This window comes from Oryx dammah, unplaced genomic scaffold (assembly GCF_014754425.2).
Source record: "Oryx dammah isolate SB20612 unplaced genomic scaffold, SCBI_Odam_1.1 HiC_scaffold_1, whole genome shotgun sequence".
Classification (NCBI taxonomy): Eukaryota; Metazoa; Chordata; class Mammalia; order Artiodactyla; family Bovidae; genus Oryx; species Oryx dammah.
The window spans coordinates 466,182-489,653 of record NW_024070185.1 but is presented as its reverse complement, the minus strand read 5'-3'; the positions used below and the strand labels follow the sequence as shown (position 1 = coordinate 489,653).

Here is a 23,472-nt window from a genome sequence, read left to right as displayed (position 1 = left end):
TACTCTTGATGAAGGTGAAAGAGGACAGTGAAAAAGTTGACTTATAACATTCAAAAAACAAAGATCATGGCATCTGGTTCCATTACTTCATAGCAAATAGATAGGGAAGCAATGGAAACAGTGAGAGACTTCATTTTCTTGGGCTCCAAAATCACTGCAGATGGTGACTGCAGCCATGAAATTAAGACGCTTACTCCTTGGAAGGAAACCAAGACAGCATATTAAAAAACAGAGACATTACTTTGCCAACAAACTTCTGTCTAGTCAAAGCTAGTTTTTCCAGTAGTCATGTATGGATGTGAGAGTTGGACTATAAAGAAAGCTGAGCACTGAAGAATTGATGCTTTTGAACTGCGGTGTTTGAGAAGACTCTTGAGAGTCCCTTGGACTGCAAGGAGATCCAACCAATCCATCCTAAAAGAGATCAGTCCTGAATATTCATTGGAAGGACTGATGCTGAAGCTCCAATATTTTGGCCACCTGATGCAAACAACTGACTCATTGGAAGAGCCCCTGATACTGGGAAATATTGAAGGCAGGAGGAGAAGGGGATGACAGAAGATGAGATGGTTGGATGGCATCAGCGACTTGATGGACATGAGTTTGAGCAAGCTCTGGGAATTGGTGATGGACAGAGAAGTCTGGTGTGCCGCAGTCCATGGGATTGCAAAGAGTCAGACCTGACTGAGTGATTGAGCTGAACCGAAGGTCACATGACCAGTCACAGAAGCAAGGACAGAGCAGGTGACTATCATCTCCTTCCTTTTACTGGTGTGCGTGTACATGTAGAGTTAGCATTTTCTTCTCTTCCGGTTTTATACAAGTTTTATCGCAAAACGTTAAAAGGCAGAGGATCCAGAGATCAAATTGCCAACACCCGCTGGATCATGGAAAAAGCAAGAGAGTTCCAGAAAAACATCTATTTCTGCTTTCCTGACTATGCCAAAGCCTTTGACTGTGTGGATCACAATAAACTGTGGAAAATTCTGAAAGAGATGGGAACAGATTTCTCAAAGATGGTGGAGGAATAGGATGGGGAGACCACTTTCTCCCCCACAAATTCATCAAAAGAACATTTAAACGCTGAGTAAATTCCACAAAACAACTTCTGAATGCCGGTAGAGGACATCAGGCACCCAGAAAAGCAGTCCATTGTCTTTGAAAGGAGGTAGGAAAAAATATAATGCAAAAAGAGAGAGAAAAGAGGTAGGGATGGAGCTCTGTCCCGGGAAGGGAGTCTTAAACAGAGAGAAATTTCCAAACACCAGGAAACACTCTCACTGCCGAGTCTGTGGCGAGCCTTGGAAGCACAGAGGGCAACATAACACCGAGGAAAAATAAATAAATAATTAAAACCCACAGATTATGAGCCCAACGGTAACTCCCCCAGCGGAGAAGCAGCACAGATGCCTGCATCTGCCACTAGCAAGCAGGGGCTGGGCAGGAAGATGTGGGCTGCATTGCTTAGAGTAAGGATCTGGCCTGAATGCCTGAGAGCAATCTGAGCGAACTAACTTGGGTTAGCAAACCAGACTGTGGGATAACTACCACGTGAAAAACCAGCCCTAACCTAAGACACCGCCAGGCCCGCGCACAGAACAAAGGACTGAACAGAGATAGCCGGCTGCAGACCATCCCCCTCTGGTGACAGGCAGCCAGAGCCGGAAGGGGGCAATCGCAGCCCCAGAGAGACATTATCTACAAAACTGTAAGCAGGCTTCTTTGCTAACTAAGACTTCTTGGGGTTCTGGACAGTCATCATCTGCCTGAGAAGGTGCGCCGGTTGTACACCCAGAAAACTGAGCGGCAGAGACTGGAGGCAATAAGTCACAGCGACCGCACTCACCAAACACCTTATCACCTGAGCTGCTTGGACCTGAGAAGGGCACAAAACGCAGGCCCAACTGAGTCTGCGTCTCTGAGGACTATCCGAGTGCCTGAACCTGAGCGGCTTAGACCTGGGAGGTGCATGCAGCCCAGGGCCGGCCTCAGACGGTTCCCGGCAGAGCAATCTAGAGCCTGAGCAGTGTGGGCAGGGAGGGTACACGTGCTGTGAGTGGGGGTAGGCCCAGTGTGGCTGAGGCACGGCAAGCACATGCCAGTGTTATTTGTTTGCAGCATCCCTCCCTCCCCACAGCGCAACTGAACAAGTGAGCCTAAAAAAAGTGTCCACCACCGCCCCTTTTGTGTCAGGGCAGAAATCAAACACTGAAGAGACCAGCAAACAGAAGCTAAAACAGAGGGAACTGCCTTGGAAGCGACAGGTGCAATAGATTAAAACCCTGTTGTTAGTACCGACTACATCAGAGAAGGCAATGGCACCCCACTCCAGTACTCTTGCCTGGAAACTCCCATGGATGGAGAAGCCTGGTAGGCTGCAGTCCATGAGGTTGCTGAGAGTTGGATACGACTCAGTGACTTCACTTTCACTTTTCACTTTCATGCATCAGAGAAGGAAATGGCAACCCACTCGTGTTCTTGCCGGGAGAATCCGAGGGACGGCAGAGCCTGGTGGGCTGCTGTCTATGGGGTCGCACAGAGTCAGACATGACTGAAGTGACTTAGCAGCAGCAGCAGCAGTACCGACTACATAGGAAGGGGCCTATAGATCTTGAGAAATATAAGCCAGACCAAGGAACTACCCGAAAATGAATTGAACCCACAATATCCACAACAACACCAGAGAAAGTCTTAGATATATTTTTACTATTTTAAGATCATTCTTTTTTTTTAATTAAAAAAAATTTTTAAGTCCTCTATTACTCCTTTAATTTTCACTTTTGTAACCTACTATTACTTTGCCAAAAAAAGACCCTATTTTTTTAAAAGAAAATTTCATATAAAATTTTTGTGACTTTGTTAATTTTCTTTTTTTTTCTTCTTTTAATATTGTATTTTTGAAATTCCAAACTCTATCTAGATTTTTAATCTTTGCTTTTTGGTATTTGTTATCAATTCTGTACCTTTAAGAACCCAATCTTCAGTACCCTTTTTACTTGGGAGCGAGATTACTGGCTTGACTGCTCTCTCACCCTTTGGACTCTCCTTTTTCTCCACCAGGTTGCCTGTGTCTCCTCCCTACCCCCTCTCTTCTCTACTCAACTCTGTGAATTTGTGTGTGTTCCAGATGATGGAGAACACTTAGGGAACTGATTACTGGCTGGATCTGTCTCTCTCCGTTTGATTTCCCCCCTTTTATCCTCCTGGTCACCTCTGTCTCCTTCCTCCCTCTTCTCTGTATAACTCCATGAACACCTCTGAGTGGCCCAGTTGTGGAGTGCACATAAGGAAGTGATTACTGGCTAACTTGCTCTTTCCTCTATTGATTTCATCTCATCTCATTCAGGTCACCTCTAACTCCCTCCTCCCTCTTCTCTTCTCCATGTAACTCTGTGAACCTCTCTGGGTGTCCCTCACTGTGGAAAAACTTTTCATCTTTAACCTAGATGTTTTATCAATGGTGCTGTATAGAAGGAGAAGTCTTGAGACTACTGTAAAAATAAGACTGAAAAACAGAAGCAGGAGGCTTAAGTCCAATCCCTGAGAACATCAGAGAACTCTTGACTCCAGGGAACATTAATTGACAGGAGCTCAAATGTCTCCATACCTACACTGAAACCAAGCACTACCCAAGGGTCAACAAGTTCCAGAGCAAGACATACCACACAAATTCTCCAGCAACACAGGAACACAGCCCTGAGCTCCAATATACAGGCTGCCCAAAGTTACTCCAAAACCACTGACATCTCATAACTCATTACTGGACACTTCATTGCACTCCAGAGAGAAGAAATCCAGCTCCACCCACCAGAACACCAACACAAGCTTCCCTAACCAGGAAACCTTGACAAGCCACCTGTACAACCCCATCCAAAGTGAGGAAACCCCACAATAAAGAGAACTTCACAAACATCCAGAATACAGAAAAGACACCCCAAACGCAGTAATATAAACAAGATGAAGAGACAGAGGAATACCCAGCAGGTAAAGGAACAGGATAAATGCTCACCAAACCAAACAAAAGAGGAAGAGATAGGGAATCTACCTGATAAAGAATTCCAAATAATGATAGTGAAAATGATCCAAAATCTTGAAATCAAAATGGAATCACAGATAAACAGCCTGGGGACAAGGATTGAGAAGATGCAAGAAAGGTTTAACAAGGACCTAGAAGAAATAAAAAAGTCAATATATAATGAATAATGCAATATATGAGACCAAAAACACTCTGGAGGCAACAAATAGTAGAATAACAGAGGCAGAAGATAGGATTAGTGAAATAGAAGATAGAATAGTAGAAATAACTGAATCAGAGAGGAAAAAAGAAAAACGAATTAAAAGAAATGAGGACAATCTCAGAGACCTCCAGGACAATATGAAATGCTCCAACATTCGAATTATAGGAGTCCCAAAAGAAGAAGACAAAAAGAAAGACCATGAGAAAATACTTGAGGAGATAATAGTTGAAAAGTTCCCTAAAATGGGGAAGGAAATAATCACTCAAGTCCAAGAAACCCAGAGAGTCCCAAACAGGATAAACCCAAGGCGAAACACCCCAAGACACATATTAATCAAATTAACAAGGATCAAACACAAACAGCAAATATTAAAAGCAGCAAGGGAAAAACAACAAATAACACACAAGGGGATTCCCACAAGGATAACAGCTGATCTTTCAATAGAAACTCTTTAGGCCAGGAGGGAATGGCAAGACATACTTAAAGTCATGAAAGAAAATAACCTACAGCCCAGATTACTGTACCCAGCAAGGATCTCATTCAAATACGAAGGAGAAATCAAAAGCTTTACAGACAAGCAAAAGCTGAGAGAATTCAGCACCACCAAACCATTCAATAGAAATGCTAAAGGATATTCTCTAGACGGGAAACACAAAAAGGGTGTATAAACTCAAACCCAAAACAATAAAGTAAATGGCAACGGGATCATACTTATCAATAATTACCTTAAACATAAATAGGTTGAATGCCCCAACCAAAAGACAAAGACTGGCTGAATGGATACAAAAACAAGACCCCTATATATGTTGTCTATGAGAGACCCACCTCAAAACAAGGGACACATACAGACTGAAAGTGAAGGGCTGGGATAAGATATTCCATGCAAATATGCAGGTCAGGAAGCAACTGTTAGAACTGGACATGGAACAATACACAGATTCCAAATAGGAAAAGGAGTATCTCAAGGCTAAATATTGTCACCCTGCTTATTTAACTTCTATGCAGCGTACATTATGAGAAATGCTGGGCTGGATGAAGCAGAAGCTGGAATCAAGACTCTCGGGAGAAATATCAATAACCTCAGATATACAGAGGACACCACCCTTATGGCAGAAAGTGAAGAAGAACTAAAACGCCTCTTGATGAAAGTGAAAGAGGAGAGTGAAAAAGTTGGCTTAAAGTTCAACATTCAGAAAACTAAGATCATGGCATCTGGTCCCATCACTTCACGGCAAATAGATTGGGAAACAGTGGAAACAGTGGCTGAATTTATTTTTCTGGGCTCCAAAATCATTGGGGATGGTGATTGCAGCCATGAAATTAAGACCCTTACTCCTTGGAAGGAAAGTTATGACCAACTTAGACAGCATATTGAAAAACAGAGACATTACTTTGCCAACAAAGGTCCATCTAGTCAAGGCTATGGTTTCTCCAGTGGTCATGTATGGATGTGAGAGTTGGACTGTGAAGAAAGCTGAGCACCGAAGAATTGATGCTTTTGAACTGTGGTGTTGGAGAAGACTCTTGAGAGTCCCTTGGACTGCAAGGAGATCCAACCAGTGCATCCTGAAGGAGATCAGTCCTGGGTGTTCATTGGTAGGACTGATGTTGAAGCTGAAACTCCAGTACTTTGGCCACCTGATGCAAAGAGCTGACTTATTTGAAAAGACCCTGATGATGGGAAAGGTTGAGGACAGGAGGAGAAGGGGATGACAGAGGATGAGATGGTTGGATGGCATCACCGACTCAATGGACATGGGTTTGGGTGGACTCCAGGAGTTGGTGACGGATAGGGAGGCCTGGCGTGCTGTGGTTCATGGGGTTGCAGAGTAGGACATGACTGAGCAATTGAACTGAACTGTGTCCAGAATTTATAAACAACTCTTACAACTCAACAATAGGACAATCATCCTGATTCAAAAATAGGCAAAGGATTTGAATAGACATTAAAAAAAAAAAGTATATATAAATGGCAAGTAAAGACACAAAAAGATGCTCAGTATGATTAGTCATTATGGAAATGCAAATCAAAAGCATGAGATACCACTCTAAACCCAATAGAATGTCTACAAACAACAGGCAACAAAATAGAAATAAACAAGTATTTGTAAAGATACACATAAATGAAGCTCTCTGACATTACAGATAGGACGGTAAAATGTGGAGCTGATGTGTCAGTTCCTCAAATGGGAAAATAGTACTAAATGACCTAGCAATTCTACTCCCTGATATATACCTAAGAGGATATGCTCACCAAAAAACATGGACAAGAATGTTTACAGTGGGTTAATATTCATATTAACCTAAAAGTGAAAACCACCCAAATATCAAATGATATTATCAATTGATAAGTGAATAAAGGAAAATTCCATTTTGTGCATTTGGTATATGCACAAAATATTCACCCTTAAAAAGGAATAAAATTTGACACATGATACAGCATGGATGAACCTTGAAAACATTGTATGTCAAAGAAGCCAGACACAAAATGTCACATACTGTACGATTCCATTTATATGAAACATTCAAAGCAGGCAAATCTACAGACACAGAAAGTATATTACTGGTTTCCAGGGGATGGGGATGGGGAAATTGGTAGTGATTGCTAATGGGGATGGGGTCTATCTTTTGGGATGATGGAAATGTTCTGGAATTGATGCTAATTGTTGCACAACTTTGTGAATAAACTAAACATCACTGAATTGTACACTGTAGAATGGTTAAAATGGTGACTTCTTTCTCAATTTAAAAAATTTACCTAAGTTTTAAAAAAAATTGTGACAAGATATACTTAATAATAAAATGGATCATTTTAACCATTTTTAGGTTGGTTCAACACCATTGAGTACATTTACCTTGTTGTGCAACCAGCCTCACCATCCATCTCCAGAACTTTTCTTGCAAATCTTTGCAACTCCATGGACTATAGCCTGCAAGGCTCCTCTGTCCCTGGGAATTTCCAGCCAAGAATACTGGAGTGGGTTGCCATTTCCTCCCCCAGGAGATCTTCTCGATCCAGGGATCAAACCCATATTTCCTGAATCTCCTGAATTGCAGACACATTCTTTACCGCTGAGCCACAGGGAAAGCCCAAAACTGAAACTATCCACTATATAATAACTTCCCACTTCCGTTTCCCCCAAGTCCTGGCAACCACTATTCTACTTTCTATGTGCATTTGACTTAGTTATTTCATGTAAGTGGAATCATATAGTTTTTGTCCTTTTGTGACAAAAGTATGTGTCCTGTTTATTTCACTTGGTATAACATCTTCAAGGTTCATCCATGTTGTAACATGTGTTAGAATCCTTTCAAAGGCTGAATAATATTCCATTTGTGTATATACCATATTTTCTTTATCCACTCACCCAACAATGGACACTTGAGTTCTTCCACCTTTTGGCTACTGTGAATAATGCTGCTAATATACACGGGTGTACAAGTAACTGTTTGTATCCCTGCTTTTTGAAAAATTTTTAAAAAGTTGTGAACTCATTTTGAAGATTGTGAAATGAAACTAATTTTGAAAATACACATATCTTTCGCATTAGCTTATGGACTAAAAACTTATTTTAGCTGGAAGTCACCCAAAGGAGAACCTAAAGATCAATGGTACCATTTGCTTTAAAGAAATACAAAATACATAAAAGTATTCATTGCAAATTTATTATGCATTAGGAAGCTTAACTTAAAAACCAACAGCATAGTAAAAAAAGATATGTTATCTTTGTTCATAGCAGAACAGGTTTCAAAATATATATATTTTTAAATGTATTCAGTCAGTACACAATCCTTTATAAAAGTTGTATATATATATTTTGTCAATACTTTCATTATATTTATAAATACAAGATTTACACAGCACCCCATCAAAAGAAATTAAAACTCCTTATGATATAGCTACATATATTTCATACCTATAAAACTTTCAAAGGAGTGCTATGTTAAAGATGGGCCCTAGTTAATGCTCCACTTACTTGTGCAGCAAAACACACATACATCTGTAAAGTTTTCTTTGTCCATAAAACATCTTGAAAAGTTAGCAAGACACTTGTGAAACTGAGCTTCTTAAACCCATATTTTAGGAAGAGATTTGCTGTGCATATTCCTATGAGATTTAAAAGGCAGATAACAGATGAAAACAAAGACTGAAAACAAATGCCTACATATAACAGTTAAGGTAGGGATGTGATACAGTGAAAAGCAGGACACAGGATATATGGGTGGGAGTAAATAGTAATAAAACATTACATGAGTCTAAACTTGGATATAAACTCCACTGGTATCCAGTTACTAAATCTCATCTGCACTTAGGAATGTTTACATTGTTGAAAACCTTCTTACAAGCACTCTCCAATTTCTGTTGCCACCAGAATGCTTGATGTATGTTTTTCTTCTGTAAAATCACCATGGATCTAACCAAGACATTAGGTCCAGGAATCTGAACTGCTAGTTCTTCATGATTTAGATTTATTAAAAAATTTTCCTTCCTCTGGTAAAGGTATTAAATAATACTAATCAGTATTGTTACTATCCAGAGGTGTATATGCTGAATCTCATTCTAGCCAAGAATAGGAAGCAGAGAAGGAAAGGAGAGTAAGACTAGGTTTTTGCTGACCTTAGAACAAAGGCAACAGACCCCTGATACTGAGTGACTCCTGAAGCAGCCACTCACAAATGGTCATGGGATAAGTGCACACAGTTTAGAGGAACAGGAGAGGAGAAAATAAGGGATTTTTTATCTTAAATTTTGTCAGAGATAGCAGGTGTATTACAATCCTGCACCTTTTGAAAAGGACATGATCACTCCTACACTGACATTATTAAAGGAAAGCCACCATTTCTACCACAGATTTTGAGTTTCTGAATGTGGATCCCAGATAACTTTGAGAGTTGCATATTATTTGCAGAAAAGTATATTTCAAACCTTATTTAGTTCTAATGTATAATGAAAAGGAAAAGAATGGTGGAAGAGGCACAGGAGGAGGAAGGGGAGGAAGACAGAGGGATGGAGGTCGTTACTTCTCAAACTCAGCCCTGAAGGGTGCTACTAGTATCTCTGTTCCAGCACCAAGTCTCCATGTGGTGTGGTTCCGCCATGGCTCTCAGAGATGGCGTCCACAGAATCTTTTCTGCAGAATTTATAGCTCAGTGCTCTGATGCCCAGGCTCTTCAAGGGAAGAAAGCTCCCAGATGCTGCTGTCCTGCAGTAGTGGCTCAATGTCCTCATCACTGCCCCGTTCTGGAGTGTTGGTCAGGCTGCCACTGATACTGTTGCTGTGTTTTTGAATTCCACTGCTTTTACTGTACTCAGGGATGAATACAGCAACCAGGAAAGACATAAGAACTATACATGCCCCAAACAAAAATGGTGGGCCTGGGATGACAGCTCCCTGGTGGGTGTGGAAACAAATGAAGATGAAGAATTTGGTTAGCCTTTCAAACTAAAATTAGTACTGGATAAGCCAAAAAAAATAAAAAAATAAAAACCACACCACTGAAAAGTGAGTTATTTTCTCATTAGCAAATGTTCATTAACTGTCATGGCAAATTCTAACAAAGCCTGGTGTCTGGAATACAATGGAGGGCAACTAATCACTGCTTTGTGTAACACTTTCAGACAGCTTAACCAATTATGTAAGCACAACTGTTATCTCTAAGCTTGCCCTGTGACCAGAGATCATGCAGTCTGTATACGTAAGAACATTAATTCCAGTTTTGTACAGAAATCTATATTAAACACAGATTGGAAGGAGGGAAGTAACAGCAAATAAAAGGTAGAAAAAGCACTTTAGCTCAATTTGTAGCTGGAAGTTTAGGTCATTTCATCTTTTATTTGGCCTCAGTTTCACCAGAGGACAGCATTCTGACCAGAGAAATTATGTAGGTGAAAACAGAATCTGAACAAAGGCAAGACAAATATTTTACATAAGACATTATCACCGAAATGATCCTGCCCTAGTCCCAAGAAGCAATGAACACACACTACTGTCAAATACAATAGTAATATTATAAAAGTAAGAACACTTGCCAAATTTAAGGTCACAAGATTTTGTTCTAATCAGACACAATTGTTAAAAACTAGGTTTATTACCAAATTACCTGTAGGGCGGCGTTGTTAGAAATCAATCCTGGTTCCAGCTCAGTCAGTTCCACATGGAACATGTAGAATATGAAGCCGTACAAGGCTGGCCCCAGGCCATTACAGAGTCCTCTTATTCCAGTTATGATACCCTGGGCAACTCCTAAGTCAGAACAAAGAGAAGGGAGCCAGTCTTCTCACAAAAGCATCTCAAGACTGGAGACCTAACAGCCTTTTCTTTCAAACTATAAAATACTGATTAAGCTAGACTGAGTACCCATCATACTGATATCCATTCATTGTACAAATGTCTCTTTGTCCTTTTCTATGCCCTTATAATGCTGTCCTCACTACCTGTCCTAAGATCTATAAGGATATGAAATGACACTGATGTTTCTAAAATCCCTTTGAGGCTGAATTCCCCCTGAACAACAGATCTTCCTATAAACAGGGAATGATAAAATGAAAATTTTTAATACTCCCAATTTATAGGCAATTTCTATTTTTTTATGGATTGAGATTTTTCTCTTCTACTTATTTAATGGTGCTTTTACAATAAAAATCTCTCCTTTGCATCTAGGATCCCTGCCCAAGTGTCAGCCACAGGGGTCCTGAACCTGTGTGCTTCTAGCACCTTCTGACAGATTCTGTTCCTCACAGTGATGGCTGTACTCCAAGTACACCTGTACTGAAAAATCCCAGAAGAGTCAATTTCTAGGTATCTCTGGTGTCTCATGTGGCAGGTAAAAAATTAGCTTGAATCATGAGATAGATTTTTCTGTAAGTCAAAAACGGTCAAATATAATTCAACCTAATATGCTGTGTTCTAATAAGTTTATTTGCTGACATTTAGAAACATATGTATTAATACGTGTAAGGATAAAAGAAGCCAAAGCAAACTCATGCCCTGAGAGATAAGGTAAGAGTCTCTTAGAGCCCAGGCAATGCCTATCCTTCACAGATAGCTCATGCCTTTACTTCAACCACAGCATCTCCCAAGGGTGCAGTCAGCTAAGTGACCATAACAGGATAGCACACAGATTTGAGGTCTTCAAATGATAACTGCTATATTTAAAATAGATAACCAGCATGGATCTGTTGTTAAAAAAAAATTAAAAAACAAAAGTAGATATGAATAAAATGGCTAATTTCCAATGTGAAAAAATAAGTGCAACCAATAGACTATCCTTTCCAGTCCAGTTTTTCTTTATTGAAACTTTTTAAAGATCTCTAAGACATAATATTTTTTAAAAAATTCACTATTTCCTGATGGAGAAGGAAAATAATTAATTTCAGCAGTAAGAAGTACCTGAAAGGGAAGCCAGAGGCACAAGAAGGATGAGGAGTCTCGACATTTACAGTGCTACTCTACATAGTCATCTTACTTTTGTCTCTCACTCTGCATCCAAATATCAAGAACTACGCAGAGTTATCTGTTCAAAGAATCATTTTCTAAACTGAGTAAATAATGGACTTTGAGTGATTCCAAATTAAAGAAACTTCAGTGATTACAGTGATTAAATAAAGAACTCATTGTTTTACTAGCTAGTCTATCAATTATTTAACAGATATTTGTTAAAATATTTGAGTATAGTCTAGTAAATTCTGACAGTAACATAAAAGAAGAGTCAAAAGAGGAATTAGATAATTGTATTTCTAAGAATTCTGACTTGCTGTGTCCAGATTTCAAAAATATGAGTATAAAATCAAAGCAGGAAGGAAAAGAGAATTTTCCTATTTGCCAAAGTAAAGAGGTATGATTGTTCAGCAGGGACCACACAGCTGTAACCTGTTTCTATGCTGATGTGGAAAAAGGCTCAGAGATGCTCATGCTTCTGGCAGGTACATCTCCACTGAGGGAAAGAAACAGTGAGGGGGACAGTGACCTCACCTTGCTGATTTGACTCTGCATTCTGAGAGACGAGGGTACTGACTGCTGGGAACGTAATGCTGGACACGGCGGCCACAATCCCTGCTGCCCACATCATCCTGCAATGACAGGTCAGGCTGTGGTCAGGGGGCAGGCCAGCCCCAGTGAGAGAGCTGTTCAGAGTACAAGCGGCAAAAGCACAAAAGGCTTTCTGTTGTCTTACGTTAAGTTGTATTTATTTTTTTTCCTCTTTGAAAATTTTTTTTTTTAAACCTAGAATGTTACACAGCACACTGTTAATACTAATATTGATCACTTCATGAGCTGGGAAAGTTTCATTTCTTTATCTTACCTGTCAAAATATGTTAAATTTCTTACTGGTTTCTCTATTGCCATCTTTAAATGCAAGCTCAATGAAATTCAAAAGTACTTCTTGTTTCTGTAAATCCACATTTTTTCTCACCAATTTTCCACTTTTTCCTTTGTACTTTTCAAAGGCTCCCCTCCATACTGCCCTTAAGCTGCTCAGTTTCCTACCCTCAATAAAGTGTTGTGTGCAACCAACTGAGAAAAATGGAGACCTGAAGCTCAGGATGGCATCTTGCAGACTTCCAAGTCTGTTTCCTTTAGACCTTTGTCTCAATGAAAAGAACCTATGTTCCTTACGTGTGTGTTAGTATTAAGCGTGAGCGTGAGCAAAGTCCAGCGCCAACTGAGCTAAAAACCTGTTTGGCCAGACAGTCTTGGGGATGACAAGAATAACCTTACTTAAAAGGAAAAACCCTTTAGGTCGATAGAATCAGCTGTTGAACCAAAGTTCATAGGACTAAAATTAAGGTTTCCAAGAACAAGAAGAATCTACCACTAACCACCTAAAGCATTTTAGGTTCTAAACTATGTCATTCATTTCTGGTTGGAAAATAAGGACCAAGTCAAACATTTTAAATGAAGATATGAACTGTAGTATTTGGTAATAGGCACATAAGGAAACTTGCCACACAACAAACAGTACTCACTTCTTTTTATTTTTTCTTATTGCACAGGGCTTAGTTTGACTTCCTTTCCTATTAACAGGAATCTAACTGTTAGAAGTAATCACTGCCTCTGGGTACAGAAGCTTTTGAAGGAGATCTTAGTGTTCATATAACTCACATACTTTATATTATAAAGAATATGTCACTGTCCAATGTCACTCAGCTAATTATAGCGGTAAATCCTGCCATAATCAGTCATTTTTCCTTGTTTTCTTGTTTTGTTTTTGACTATATGTGCTGTCACCAAAAAGTGACAAATGTGTTTAACAATTAGGCATAAAATTTTTTTTGGAGGGTTGGAGAAAGAGATACATATACTTAGTTAAGTAACATCTCACTGAAAGCTTGCTGAGGTGAAGGCAATCTGTCTGAATAATGTAGAATTATCTAGCTGTACCCTTCCTCAAACTAAGGCTAAAGAGTTTCTGAAATTTTGAATACACTATGCTAGTAAAGTAACTCCTGCTTCTTTTGCATGAACACTCAACTAATTCAAGCTCGTCTGAAAGATAAATCTGTCATGAGAATCTATTGGAGAAACTTACCATGCTTGAGATCCAAAACCATACCAGGCTAACTGGAACATCTGGAAGCCCAAACCAAGGAGAACAGTGTTCTTATTCCCTAATGATCTCATCAAGCTAGTAAGAAAGACCGTCTGCAAAGCAAAGGGGATAATCATTAGAAATATAAGCATAGAGATTTGATGCAAGCTCTGTGGAAAAGTCCATTAATGGTGACCAAGAACCTCTAATTGCAGCCCACTTGACCTGACACCTTGGAAGCCACATAGTACTGATGTAGCTCCAGAAGAAGTGAAGCTTCAAGGGCTTCCCAAACTGACTTGTGCTTAGGGCCCTCAGCCTCCTCCCCAAAAACCTGTTTACGAACTCTTTGACCCCACGGACTGCAGCACATCAGTCTGCACTGTCCTCCACTATATCTCTGAGTTTGCTCAAACTCATGTCCATTGAGTCGTTGATGCCACTGAACCATCTCATCCTCTGTTGCCCCATTCTCCTCCTGCCTTCAATGTTTCCCAGCATCAGGGTCTTTTACAATGAGTTGGCTCTTTGTTATCAGGTGGCCAAAGTATTAAGAGTTTCAGCTTCATTCCTTCCAATGAATATTCAGGGTTGATTTCCTTTAGGATTGACTGCTTTGACCTTCTTGTAGTCCAATTGGTGGGAGTTAACAGTTTCACAAAGTTGGATTGATACAAATATGATTTTAACAAATATAAAATACGTTAGTCACTCAGTCATCTCCAAGTCTTTGCAACCCCATGGACTACAGAACACCAGCCTCCTCTATCCATGGAATTCTTTAGGCAAGAATACCACAGTGAGTTGCCATTCCCTTCTCCAGGGACTTTCCTAATCCAGAAATTCAACTTGAGTCTCCCACACTGCAGGCAGATTCTTTACTGTCTGAGCCACCACTCTGCTAAAAAAGTAGGTGAGATAGACTGAAAGGGGATAAGATAATGAATCTGGGCTAACTAACTAGAGTTAATATTTAAAAAAAATCATAAGCAACTTGAAAGTTTAACATAATTTACACTGACTAATATAGTTAAGAAGTAAAAGGCGTTTACCTGAATGTATTCCTATGAGGTATATCAGTTCTAGTATTTTGGGAAAACAGTTTTGTGGCATTCTCATTTCTCTTCTAGACAGACTTATCACAGAAGAGTGTTTCACATGGCCTACCATGCTTTAAAATAGCATATAGCCCCTTCATGGATCCCAGCCTTGTGATGAAGGGGCTTACATAACTCAATGAAGCTATGAGCCATGCCCTGCAGGACCATCTATCATGGATGGATCACAGTGAAGAGTTCTGAGAGAATGTGGTCTGCTGGAGGAGGGAATGGCAAACCTCTTCAGTGTTCTTGCCTGGAGAACCTCATGAGCAGTATGAAAAGGCAAAAAGATATGACACCAGAAGATGAGTCCCCCAAGTCGGAAGGAATGCAATATGCTACTGGGGAAGATCAGAGGGCAATTATGAATAGCTGCAGAAAGGATTAAGTGGGTTGGACAAAACAGGGATGACACTTAGCTGTGGATGTATCTGGTAATCAAAGAAAAGTCTGATGCTGTAAAGAACAATACTGCATAGGAACCTGGAATGTTATGTTTATGAATCAAGTTGGACGTAGTCAAGCACAAGATGGAAGAGTGAACATTTTAGGAATCAGTAAACTAAAATGGACTGGAACGGGTGAATTTAATTCAGATGACCATTATATCTACTACTGTGGGCAAGAATCCCTTAGAGGAAATGGGTTAGCCCTTATAGTCAACAAACGAGTCCAAGACACAGTACTTGAGTGCAATCATAAAAACAATAAAATGATCTCAGTTCGTTTTCAAAGCAAACCATTCCAACATCACCATAATCCAAGTCTATGCCCCAACCACTAATGCTGAAGAAATGAGTCAAATAGTACTCCGAAGACTTATAAGACCTTCTAGAACTAACACCCAAAACAGATGTCCTTTTCATTATAGGGGACTGGAATGCAAAAGTAGGAAGTCAAGAGATACCTGGAGTAACAGGCAAGTTTGGCCTTGGAGTACAAAATGAAGCAGGGCCAAAGCTAATAGACTTTTGCCAAAAGAACGCACTGGTCATAGCAAACACCCTCTTCCAACAATATAAGGGATGGCTCTACACATGGATTTCACCAAATAGTCAATACTGAAATCAGATTGATTATATTCTTTGCAGCCAAAGATGGAGAAGCTTTATACACTCAGCAAAAACAAGACCTGGAGCTGGCTGTGGCTCAGATCATCATCTCCTTATTGTAAAATTCAGGCTTAAACTGAAGAAAGTAGGGAAAATCACTGAGCCATTCAGGTAAGATCTAAATCAAATCCCTTATGATTATACAATGAAGATGATGAATAGATTCAGTAGATCTGATGGAGTAACTACAGAACTATGGATGGAGCTTTGTAACACGGTATAGGAGTCAATGACCAAAACCATCTCAAAAGAAAAAGAAATGCAAGAAGGCAAAGTGGTTGTCTGAGAAGGCTTTACAAATAGCTGAGGAAAGGAGAGAAGTGAAAGGCAAGGGAGAAAGGGAGAGATATACCCAATTGAGTGCAGAAAATAGCAAGGAGAGATAAGAAGTCTTTGTCTCAGTAAATCAGCAAATTTGGAAGACTGAGCAGTGGCCACAGGACCAGAAAGGGTCAGTTTTCATTCCAATTCCAAAGAAAGGCAATGTCAAATAATGTTCAAACTACCATACAATTGCACTCATTTCACATGCTTGCAAGGTTATGCTTGAAATCCTTCAAGCGAGGCTTCAGCAATACACGAATTAAGAACTTCCAGATGTTCAAGCTGGGATCAGAAAAGGCAGAGGAATGAGAGATCAAATTGCCAATACTTGATGGATCATAGAGAAAGCAAGGGACTTCCAGAAAAACATATACTTCTGCTTCACTGACTATATTCTAAAGCCTTTGACTGTGTGGAAAACAGCAAACTGTGGAAAATTCTTAAAGAGATGGGAATACCAGATCACCTTACCTGTCTCCCAGGAAACCTGTATCCAAGTTAAGAAGCAAAGTAAGAATCGGACATGGAACAACTGACTGGTTCCAAATGAGGCAAGAAGTACGTGAAGGCTGTATATTGTCACCCTGCTCATTTAATTTATATGCCAAGCATATCATGAGAAATGCTGAGATTGATGAATCACAAGCGGAAATCAATACTGCTAGGAGAAATATCAACAACCTCAGATATGCAGATGATACCACTCTAATGGTAGGAAAGCAAAGAGGGACTAAAGAGCCTCTTGATTAAAGTGAAAAAGTTGGCTTGAAACTCAACATTAAAAAAACTAAGATCAAGCCATCCAGTCCCATTACTTCACAGCAAATAAAAGGGGAAAAAGTGGAAACAGTGACAGATTTATTTTCTTGGGCTCCAAAATCACCGTGGACAGTGACTGTAGCCATGAGATTAAAACACACTTGCTCCTTGGAAGGAAAGCTATGACAACCCTAGACAGCATATTAAAAAGCAGAGACATCACTTTGCTGACAAAGGTCCATATAGTCAATGCTATGGTTTTTCTGTAGTCACATACGGATGTAAGTTGAGTCATAAACAAGGCTGGGCACTGAAAAATTGATGCTTTCAAATTTGGTGCTGGAGAAAACTTTTCAGAGTCTCTTGGACTGCAAGAAGATCAAACCAGTCAATCCTAAAGGAAATCAACCCTGGATACTCACTGGAAGGACCAATGCTGAGGTTGAAGCTCCAATCGTTTGGGCACCTGATGGGAAGAGCCAACTCACTGGAAAAGATCCAGATGCTGGGAAGATTGAAGACAAAGGGAAAAGGGGGCTGCAGAGGATGAGATAATTAGATAGGATCACTGACTCAATGGACATGAATTTGATCAAGCTCTGGGCAATAGTGGAGGACAGAGGAGCTTGCATGCTGTAGTCCACGGGGTCATGAAATGTTGGACATGACTTAGCAACTGAACAACATAGCTATTTCAGGGAAACAGCCTCTCTGCAGTCCCATACAATAGAGTGAATGTACCTAAGCATAACAATGAATTAACTCGAAACACATATGCCCTGCTTTTTGTGGTCCTGTATTTATAAAAGATGAGGAAACGTTTAATTATTGTTGTTCAGTTGCCTAGTCATGTCAAACTCTGTAACCTCATGGACTGCAGCACACCAGCCTCCCTGTCCCTCACCATCTCCTGAAATTTGCCCAAGTTCATGCCCATTGCATCAGTGATGCCATCCAGCCATCCATCCTCTGGTGCTCTCTTTTACTTCTGCCCTCAATTTCTCCCAGCATGAGGGGCTTTTTCCACTGAGTCTGCTGTGCACATCAGATAACCAAATACTGGAATTTCAGCTTCAGCACCAGTCCTTCTGAAGAGGATTCAGGGTTGATTTCCCTTAAGATTGACTGGTTTGATTTCCTTGCTGTCCAAGGGACTCTCAGGAGTCTTTTTCAGCACCACAGTTCGAAGGCATCAGTTATTCGGTGCTCTGTCTTCTTTATGGTCTAGCTCTCACAACTGTACGTGATCACTGGGAAGACCATAGTAGCCTTGACTATATAGACCTTTGCCAGCAGGGTGATGTCTCTGCTTTTCAATACACCGTCTAGGTTTGTCACTGCTTTCCTGCCAAGAAGCAAATGTCTTCTGATTTCATGGCTGCAGTCACCATCTGCAGTGATTTTAGAGCCCAGGAAGAGGAAATCTCTCACTACTTCCACCTTTTCCCCCTCTAATTGCCATGAAGTAATTATATATAATCCTAATGTACTGACTTACATATTTCTTCAGTTTTGTGGATAGCAAAAATTGTAATATTTACAAATTTTCACTTCTGTTTTTCCCTTTCACTATTTTTCAGTATTAAAATAATATTGAAACATTCTTCTGGTTAATTTCAGAATAGTGGAGAAAGACTGTGGTTGGTGGCTGTATAAGCAAATTTTTACGTGCCAAACCTATGTGTTAGGGGTAACCACACATATTCTAAAAAGCACTAAAAATTTATATCAAATTCTAAAAGGAACAAGAAGGTGGAGGAGTAGGTGGATGTGGAGTACATCTCTCTCCATGGATACATCAGGAATATACCTTCAGACACAGAAGTACTTGTAGAACACCAGCTGAGAGCAGACAGGAGTATCTGACCAATGGAAAAGAATATATAGAACCACACAGAACTCAGTAGGATGAAGGGACTAGGGGGAAAAACAGGAGTGTTAGTAGGACCGGACCTGCCCTTGGCTGGGAACTAAAACAGGGATCCAGGCAATTGGCATCAGGGCAATTGGCTGGGTAGAGGAGAAACACTTAAGGCTGAGAGTGAAGCAGCTGATCTGTGGCAGCCTAAGTGGAATGAGAATCAGACTGTCCTTGCTGCAGCCATACATACCCCAGACAGGGACACTGGTCCCCTGGAAGGCGCAGCAGCTTGGAGCTGGAGTTTAGGAATTGTGGGGCAATTCCAGGGTGAGGGCTCCTGTTGATGGCAGAGACACAGGCTGAGGGGCCGTGAGGGAGGAGTCTGTGGTGAGAAATGCCTGTGGAAGAAAGCCAGGCAGCCACGGAATGCAAGGCAATACTGCTGAGTTACACCTAGAGGGTGGAGCCATCACCATAGCCCTCTCTCCCCACATGCCAGCATCAGCACAGAACAAGAGAGAAGCTGGCCCATCAAGTGCCTGATGCACTGAACTACAGAGTAGGACCCCACCCAGTGTGCTCCGTTGAGTGACTGATGCACCGAAATACAGAGTAGGACCCCACCCAGGGGGCCCCTCGATATGCCTGACATGCAGATCTACAGAGCAGTACTCCAGTCAGGGGGCCCCTCTATGTGCCTGACGTGTAGAACAACAGAAAAGGAACCTATGCAAGGGAGTCCTCTAAGTTCATGAATGGATGGAGCCACAGAGAAAGAATATCCAGAGGCCTTCTGATCACGAGCTCCCAGAGGCTTGGAAAAAGACTCTGATAGGGCCATAACTCCTGAGGCTGAGGCAGTCCACGTCCTTGCACACTTGGTGCTGCCAAGGTCCGCGGGACCTAAGCAGATGAGCCACCTTCGTGCTCAACCCTCAATGGGCAGAGCTGCCACGGAAAAAAAAAGTCTTGCATCTATGAACATTGCTTTGGTTGTATCCAACTCTTTTTGACCCTGTGGACTGTGGGTTGCCAGGCTTCTCTGTCAGGGCGGTTCTCCCAGTGAGAATACTGGAGTATATTGGCCTATACTGGTTGTTATACCCTTCTAGGACACTATATTCCTACTGCCCTACACACCAACTCCCTGAATACTTGGTAATGCCAGAGCCCCTAAGACCAAAGCAGCTGCACCACCTCCATGCCTGGCCCTCACAGGGGCAAACCCAAGCCCTCCAGGGCAGCCTCATGAGCAAACCCCAGTGGAAGACCCACATAAACTGGGGGAAATAAAACCACAATTGAAACCCAGGGGGAAGTGTGGGTAAGGCAGAAGACCAAAAACCTTCCAACCAGCTGTATAAGCTGCAGATTCAATCCACATGATTAACTAGGCAGATTCTGTGCCTATGGAATATAAAAAAGGTCATTGAGACCTCCCACAAAAGAAAACACACTAGTTCTGACAGCTGTGAACATTTGAAGCAAGAACACACGGGAGTAGGACCAAATGAGAGTCTGAGCTGCCCTACAGCAGATTCAGAGACCAGAGCAATGTTGAGGGCATCTTGGAGAGGTGAGGTGAACTGTGACTCCCAGAGAGGGAAAGGACGCTAACAGCAGATACTCAATGAAGACATTTATTATTCCTATATTTTGATTAGCTCTGTAGTTTCTTTTGGATCCTGCCCCCCACCCCCTGTTTTTCCCTCCCTCTACTGTAGCTGTCAGTTTTACTAGCACTAAGAAATCTAATTAAGCTTTTGAGTTTTCTTTTTCAATCACAATCACACTTTTTTATTGCTGCTATAAACCTCTGGATCTACATTGGCCTTTTGCAGTTTTATGGTGTTTTCTTTTCTTCCTCTTTTTGTAATTTTAGTTTAAAAATTTTTTAAACCTATTACTTTTCTACATGTATTCCTTTGTTTGCCTTTCCTATTGTTCTTTTCCCCTTGAACTTAATCTTTAATATATATATAAATCTTTTTTATCTACCTCTATTTAACTTTGCATTTCTATTTTTTCTTTCCTTTCTTTATCTCACCATATTTGTTAGTTTTATTCTCATTGTTTTATTCCCCAGTTGGTACCCTGCTTTAGTTTTGTTGTCCAGTTTGTGCTTTAGTTAGTTTTGTTCTAAACTGGTAGATATCATTTTTGGTTTCCTTTGTTCACCAGGTCAATCTATTATACTTTATTTCTACTGGAATGTTTTGATTTTGCTTATGCGTGTATATGTATATTCAATTATGTTAACTAATATTGGCTTGATTTTCTAACTGGCATTTGTGTGGGGTTCATCTTTGGTTTATTATTTTTGGTATTTGTTTTAATATCATCTAGCGCCATAAAAAAACCACCTATGGAATCTCTGTTCCTGGCCAGAGATCAAGCCCTGGGCCTTCAGAGCGGAAGCACTGACCCCAAGACCCTAGACTACCAGAGAACTCCTAACCCTAAGGAGTATCACATAGTGAGAGCTCCCACAAAGGAAACAACCTGAATACAAGACCTGGCATCACCCAACCAGCAGTAGTACCCTGTGCAGGACGCCTGATCCAAAAAACAAGCCAAACAATACAAGCCCAGTCATCAGCAGACAGGAGTACCCCTCACTCAGCCTCGCCCATCAGGAAAAACAAACAGTGCAAATCTCACCTATACAAAGCTTAAACAAACCACTGGACCAACCTCAGGAGGGCAGAAACCAAAACTAAGAAAGAATTCAACCTTGAAGCCTGGGAAAAGGAGACCTCAAACACAATATGTTTAAAAAAAAAATGAAAAGGCAGAGAAATACTGCACAAATGAAGGAACAAACTAGAAACACAGAAGTTCAAATAAATGAAGAGGAAATAGGCAACCTACCTGAAAAAGAATTCAGAATAATGATAGTAAACATGATCAAAAACCTTGAAAACAGAATGGAGAAAATGGAAGAATCAATTAACAAAGACCTAGAAGAATTAAAGAATAAACATACAGAGACAAACTATACAATTACTCAAATTAAAAACACTTTAGAAGGAATCAATAGCAGAATATCTGGAGTAGAAGAATGGATCAGTGAGCTGGAAGATAAACTTGTGGAAATAGCTTCTGAAGAGCAGAATAAAGTAAAAGGAATGAAAAGAACTGAGGATAGTCTCAGAAACTTCTGGGAAAATATCAAACGCACCAGCATTCAAATAATAGGAGTCCCAGAAGAAGAGAAAAATAAACGGGATGAGAAAATTTTTGAAGAGACTACATTGGAAAATTTCCCCAACATGAAAAGGAAATAGCCAATCAAATTCAAGAAGAGGTGCAAAGAGTCCTACACAAGAAGAAACACACCTAGACACATACTAATCAAACTAAAAATGATTAAACACAAGGAAAGAATATTAAAAGCAGCAAGGGAGAAGCAACAAGTAACACAGAAGTGAAACCCCATATGCTTTAGCAGCTGAACTTTCAGCAGAAACTTTGCAGCCCAGAAGAGAATGGCAGGATATATTTAAAGTACTAAGAAGGACCATTCAGGTATGACCTAAATCAAATCCCTTATGACTATAATGTGGAAGTGAGAAATAGATTTAAGGGACTAGATCTGATAGACAAGAGTACCTGATGAACTATGGACGGAGGTTGGTGACATTGTACAGGAGACAGGAATCAAGAACAATCCCAAGAAAAAGAAATGTAAAAAAGCAAAATGACTGTCTGAGGAGGCCTTACAAACTGAAAACAAGGGAAGTAAAAAGCAAAGGAGAAAAGGAAAGATATACCCATTTGATCGTAGAGTTCCAAAGAATAGTAAAGAGAGATAAGAAAGCCTTCCTCAGCCATCAATGCAAAGAAATAGAGGAAAACAATAGAATGGGAAAGACTAGAGATCTCTTCAAGAAAATCAGAGATACCAAGGGAACATTTCATGCAAAGATGGGCTCAATAAAGGACAGAAATGGTAGGGACCTAACAGAAGCAGAAGATACTAAGAAGAGGTGGCAAGAATACACAGAAGAACTGTACAAAAAAGATCTTCATGACCCAGATAATAATGATGGTGTGATCACTCACCTAGAGCCAGACATCCTGGAATGTGAAGTCAAATGGGCCTTAGGAAGCATCACTATGAACAAAGCTAATGGAGGTGATGGAATTCCAGTTGAGCTATTTCAAATCCTGAAAGATGATGCTGTGAAAGTGCTGCACTCAATATGACAGCCAATTTGGAAAACTCAGCAGTGGCCACAGGACTGGAAAAGGTCAGTTTTCATTCCAATCCCAAAGAAAGGCAATGCCAAAGAATGCTCAAACTAGCACACAATTCCACTCATCTCACATGCTAGTAAAGTAATGCTCAAAATTCTCCAAGCCAGGCTTCAGCAATACATGACCCGTGAACTTCCAGATGTTCAAGCTGGTTTTAGAAAAGGCAGAAGAACCAGAGATCAAATTGCCAACATCCACTGGGTCATTGAAAAAGCAAGGGAGTTCCAGAAAAACATCTATTTCTGCTTTATTGACTAATACGTCAAGGCTGTATATTGTCACCCTGC

General features: G+C 40.5%; 1 protein-coding gene across 2 annotated transcripts in view; it reads right to left on the bottom strand.

Annotated features, from left to right (window-relative positions):
* Positions 1-7,882: 7,882 nt before the first annotated feature.
* Positions 7,883-23,472, bottom strand: part of MFSD14B (major facilitator superfamily domain containing 14B) — a 123,416-nt gene continuing 107,826 nt past the window's right edge. For both annotated transcript variants that reach the window (XM_040227190.1, XM_040227253.1), the window contains 4 exons: positions 13,770-13,882; positions 12,212-12,309; positions 10,341-10,483; positions 7,883-9,631 (listed from right to left, as the gene is read on the bottom strand). In XM_040227190.1, the coding sequence (XP_040083124.1) occupies positions 9,380-9,631; positions 10,341-10,483; positions 12,212-12,309; positions 13,770-13,882 (606 nt within the window). In that variant the 3' untranslated portion in view covers positions 7,883-9,379. The remainder of the gene's footprint in view (positions 9,632-10,340; positions 10,484-12,211; positions 12,310-13,769; positions 13,883-23,472) is intronic.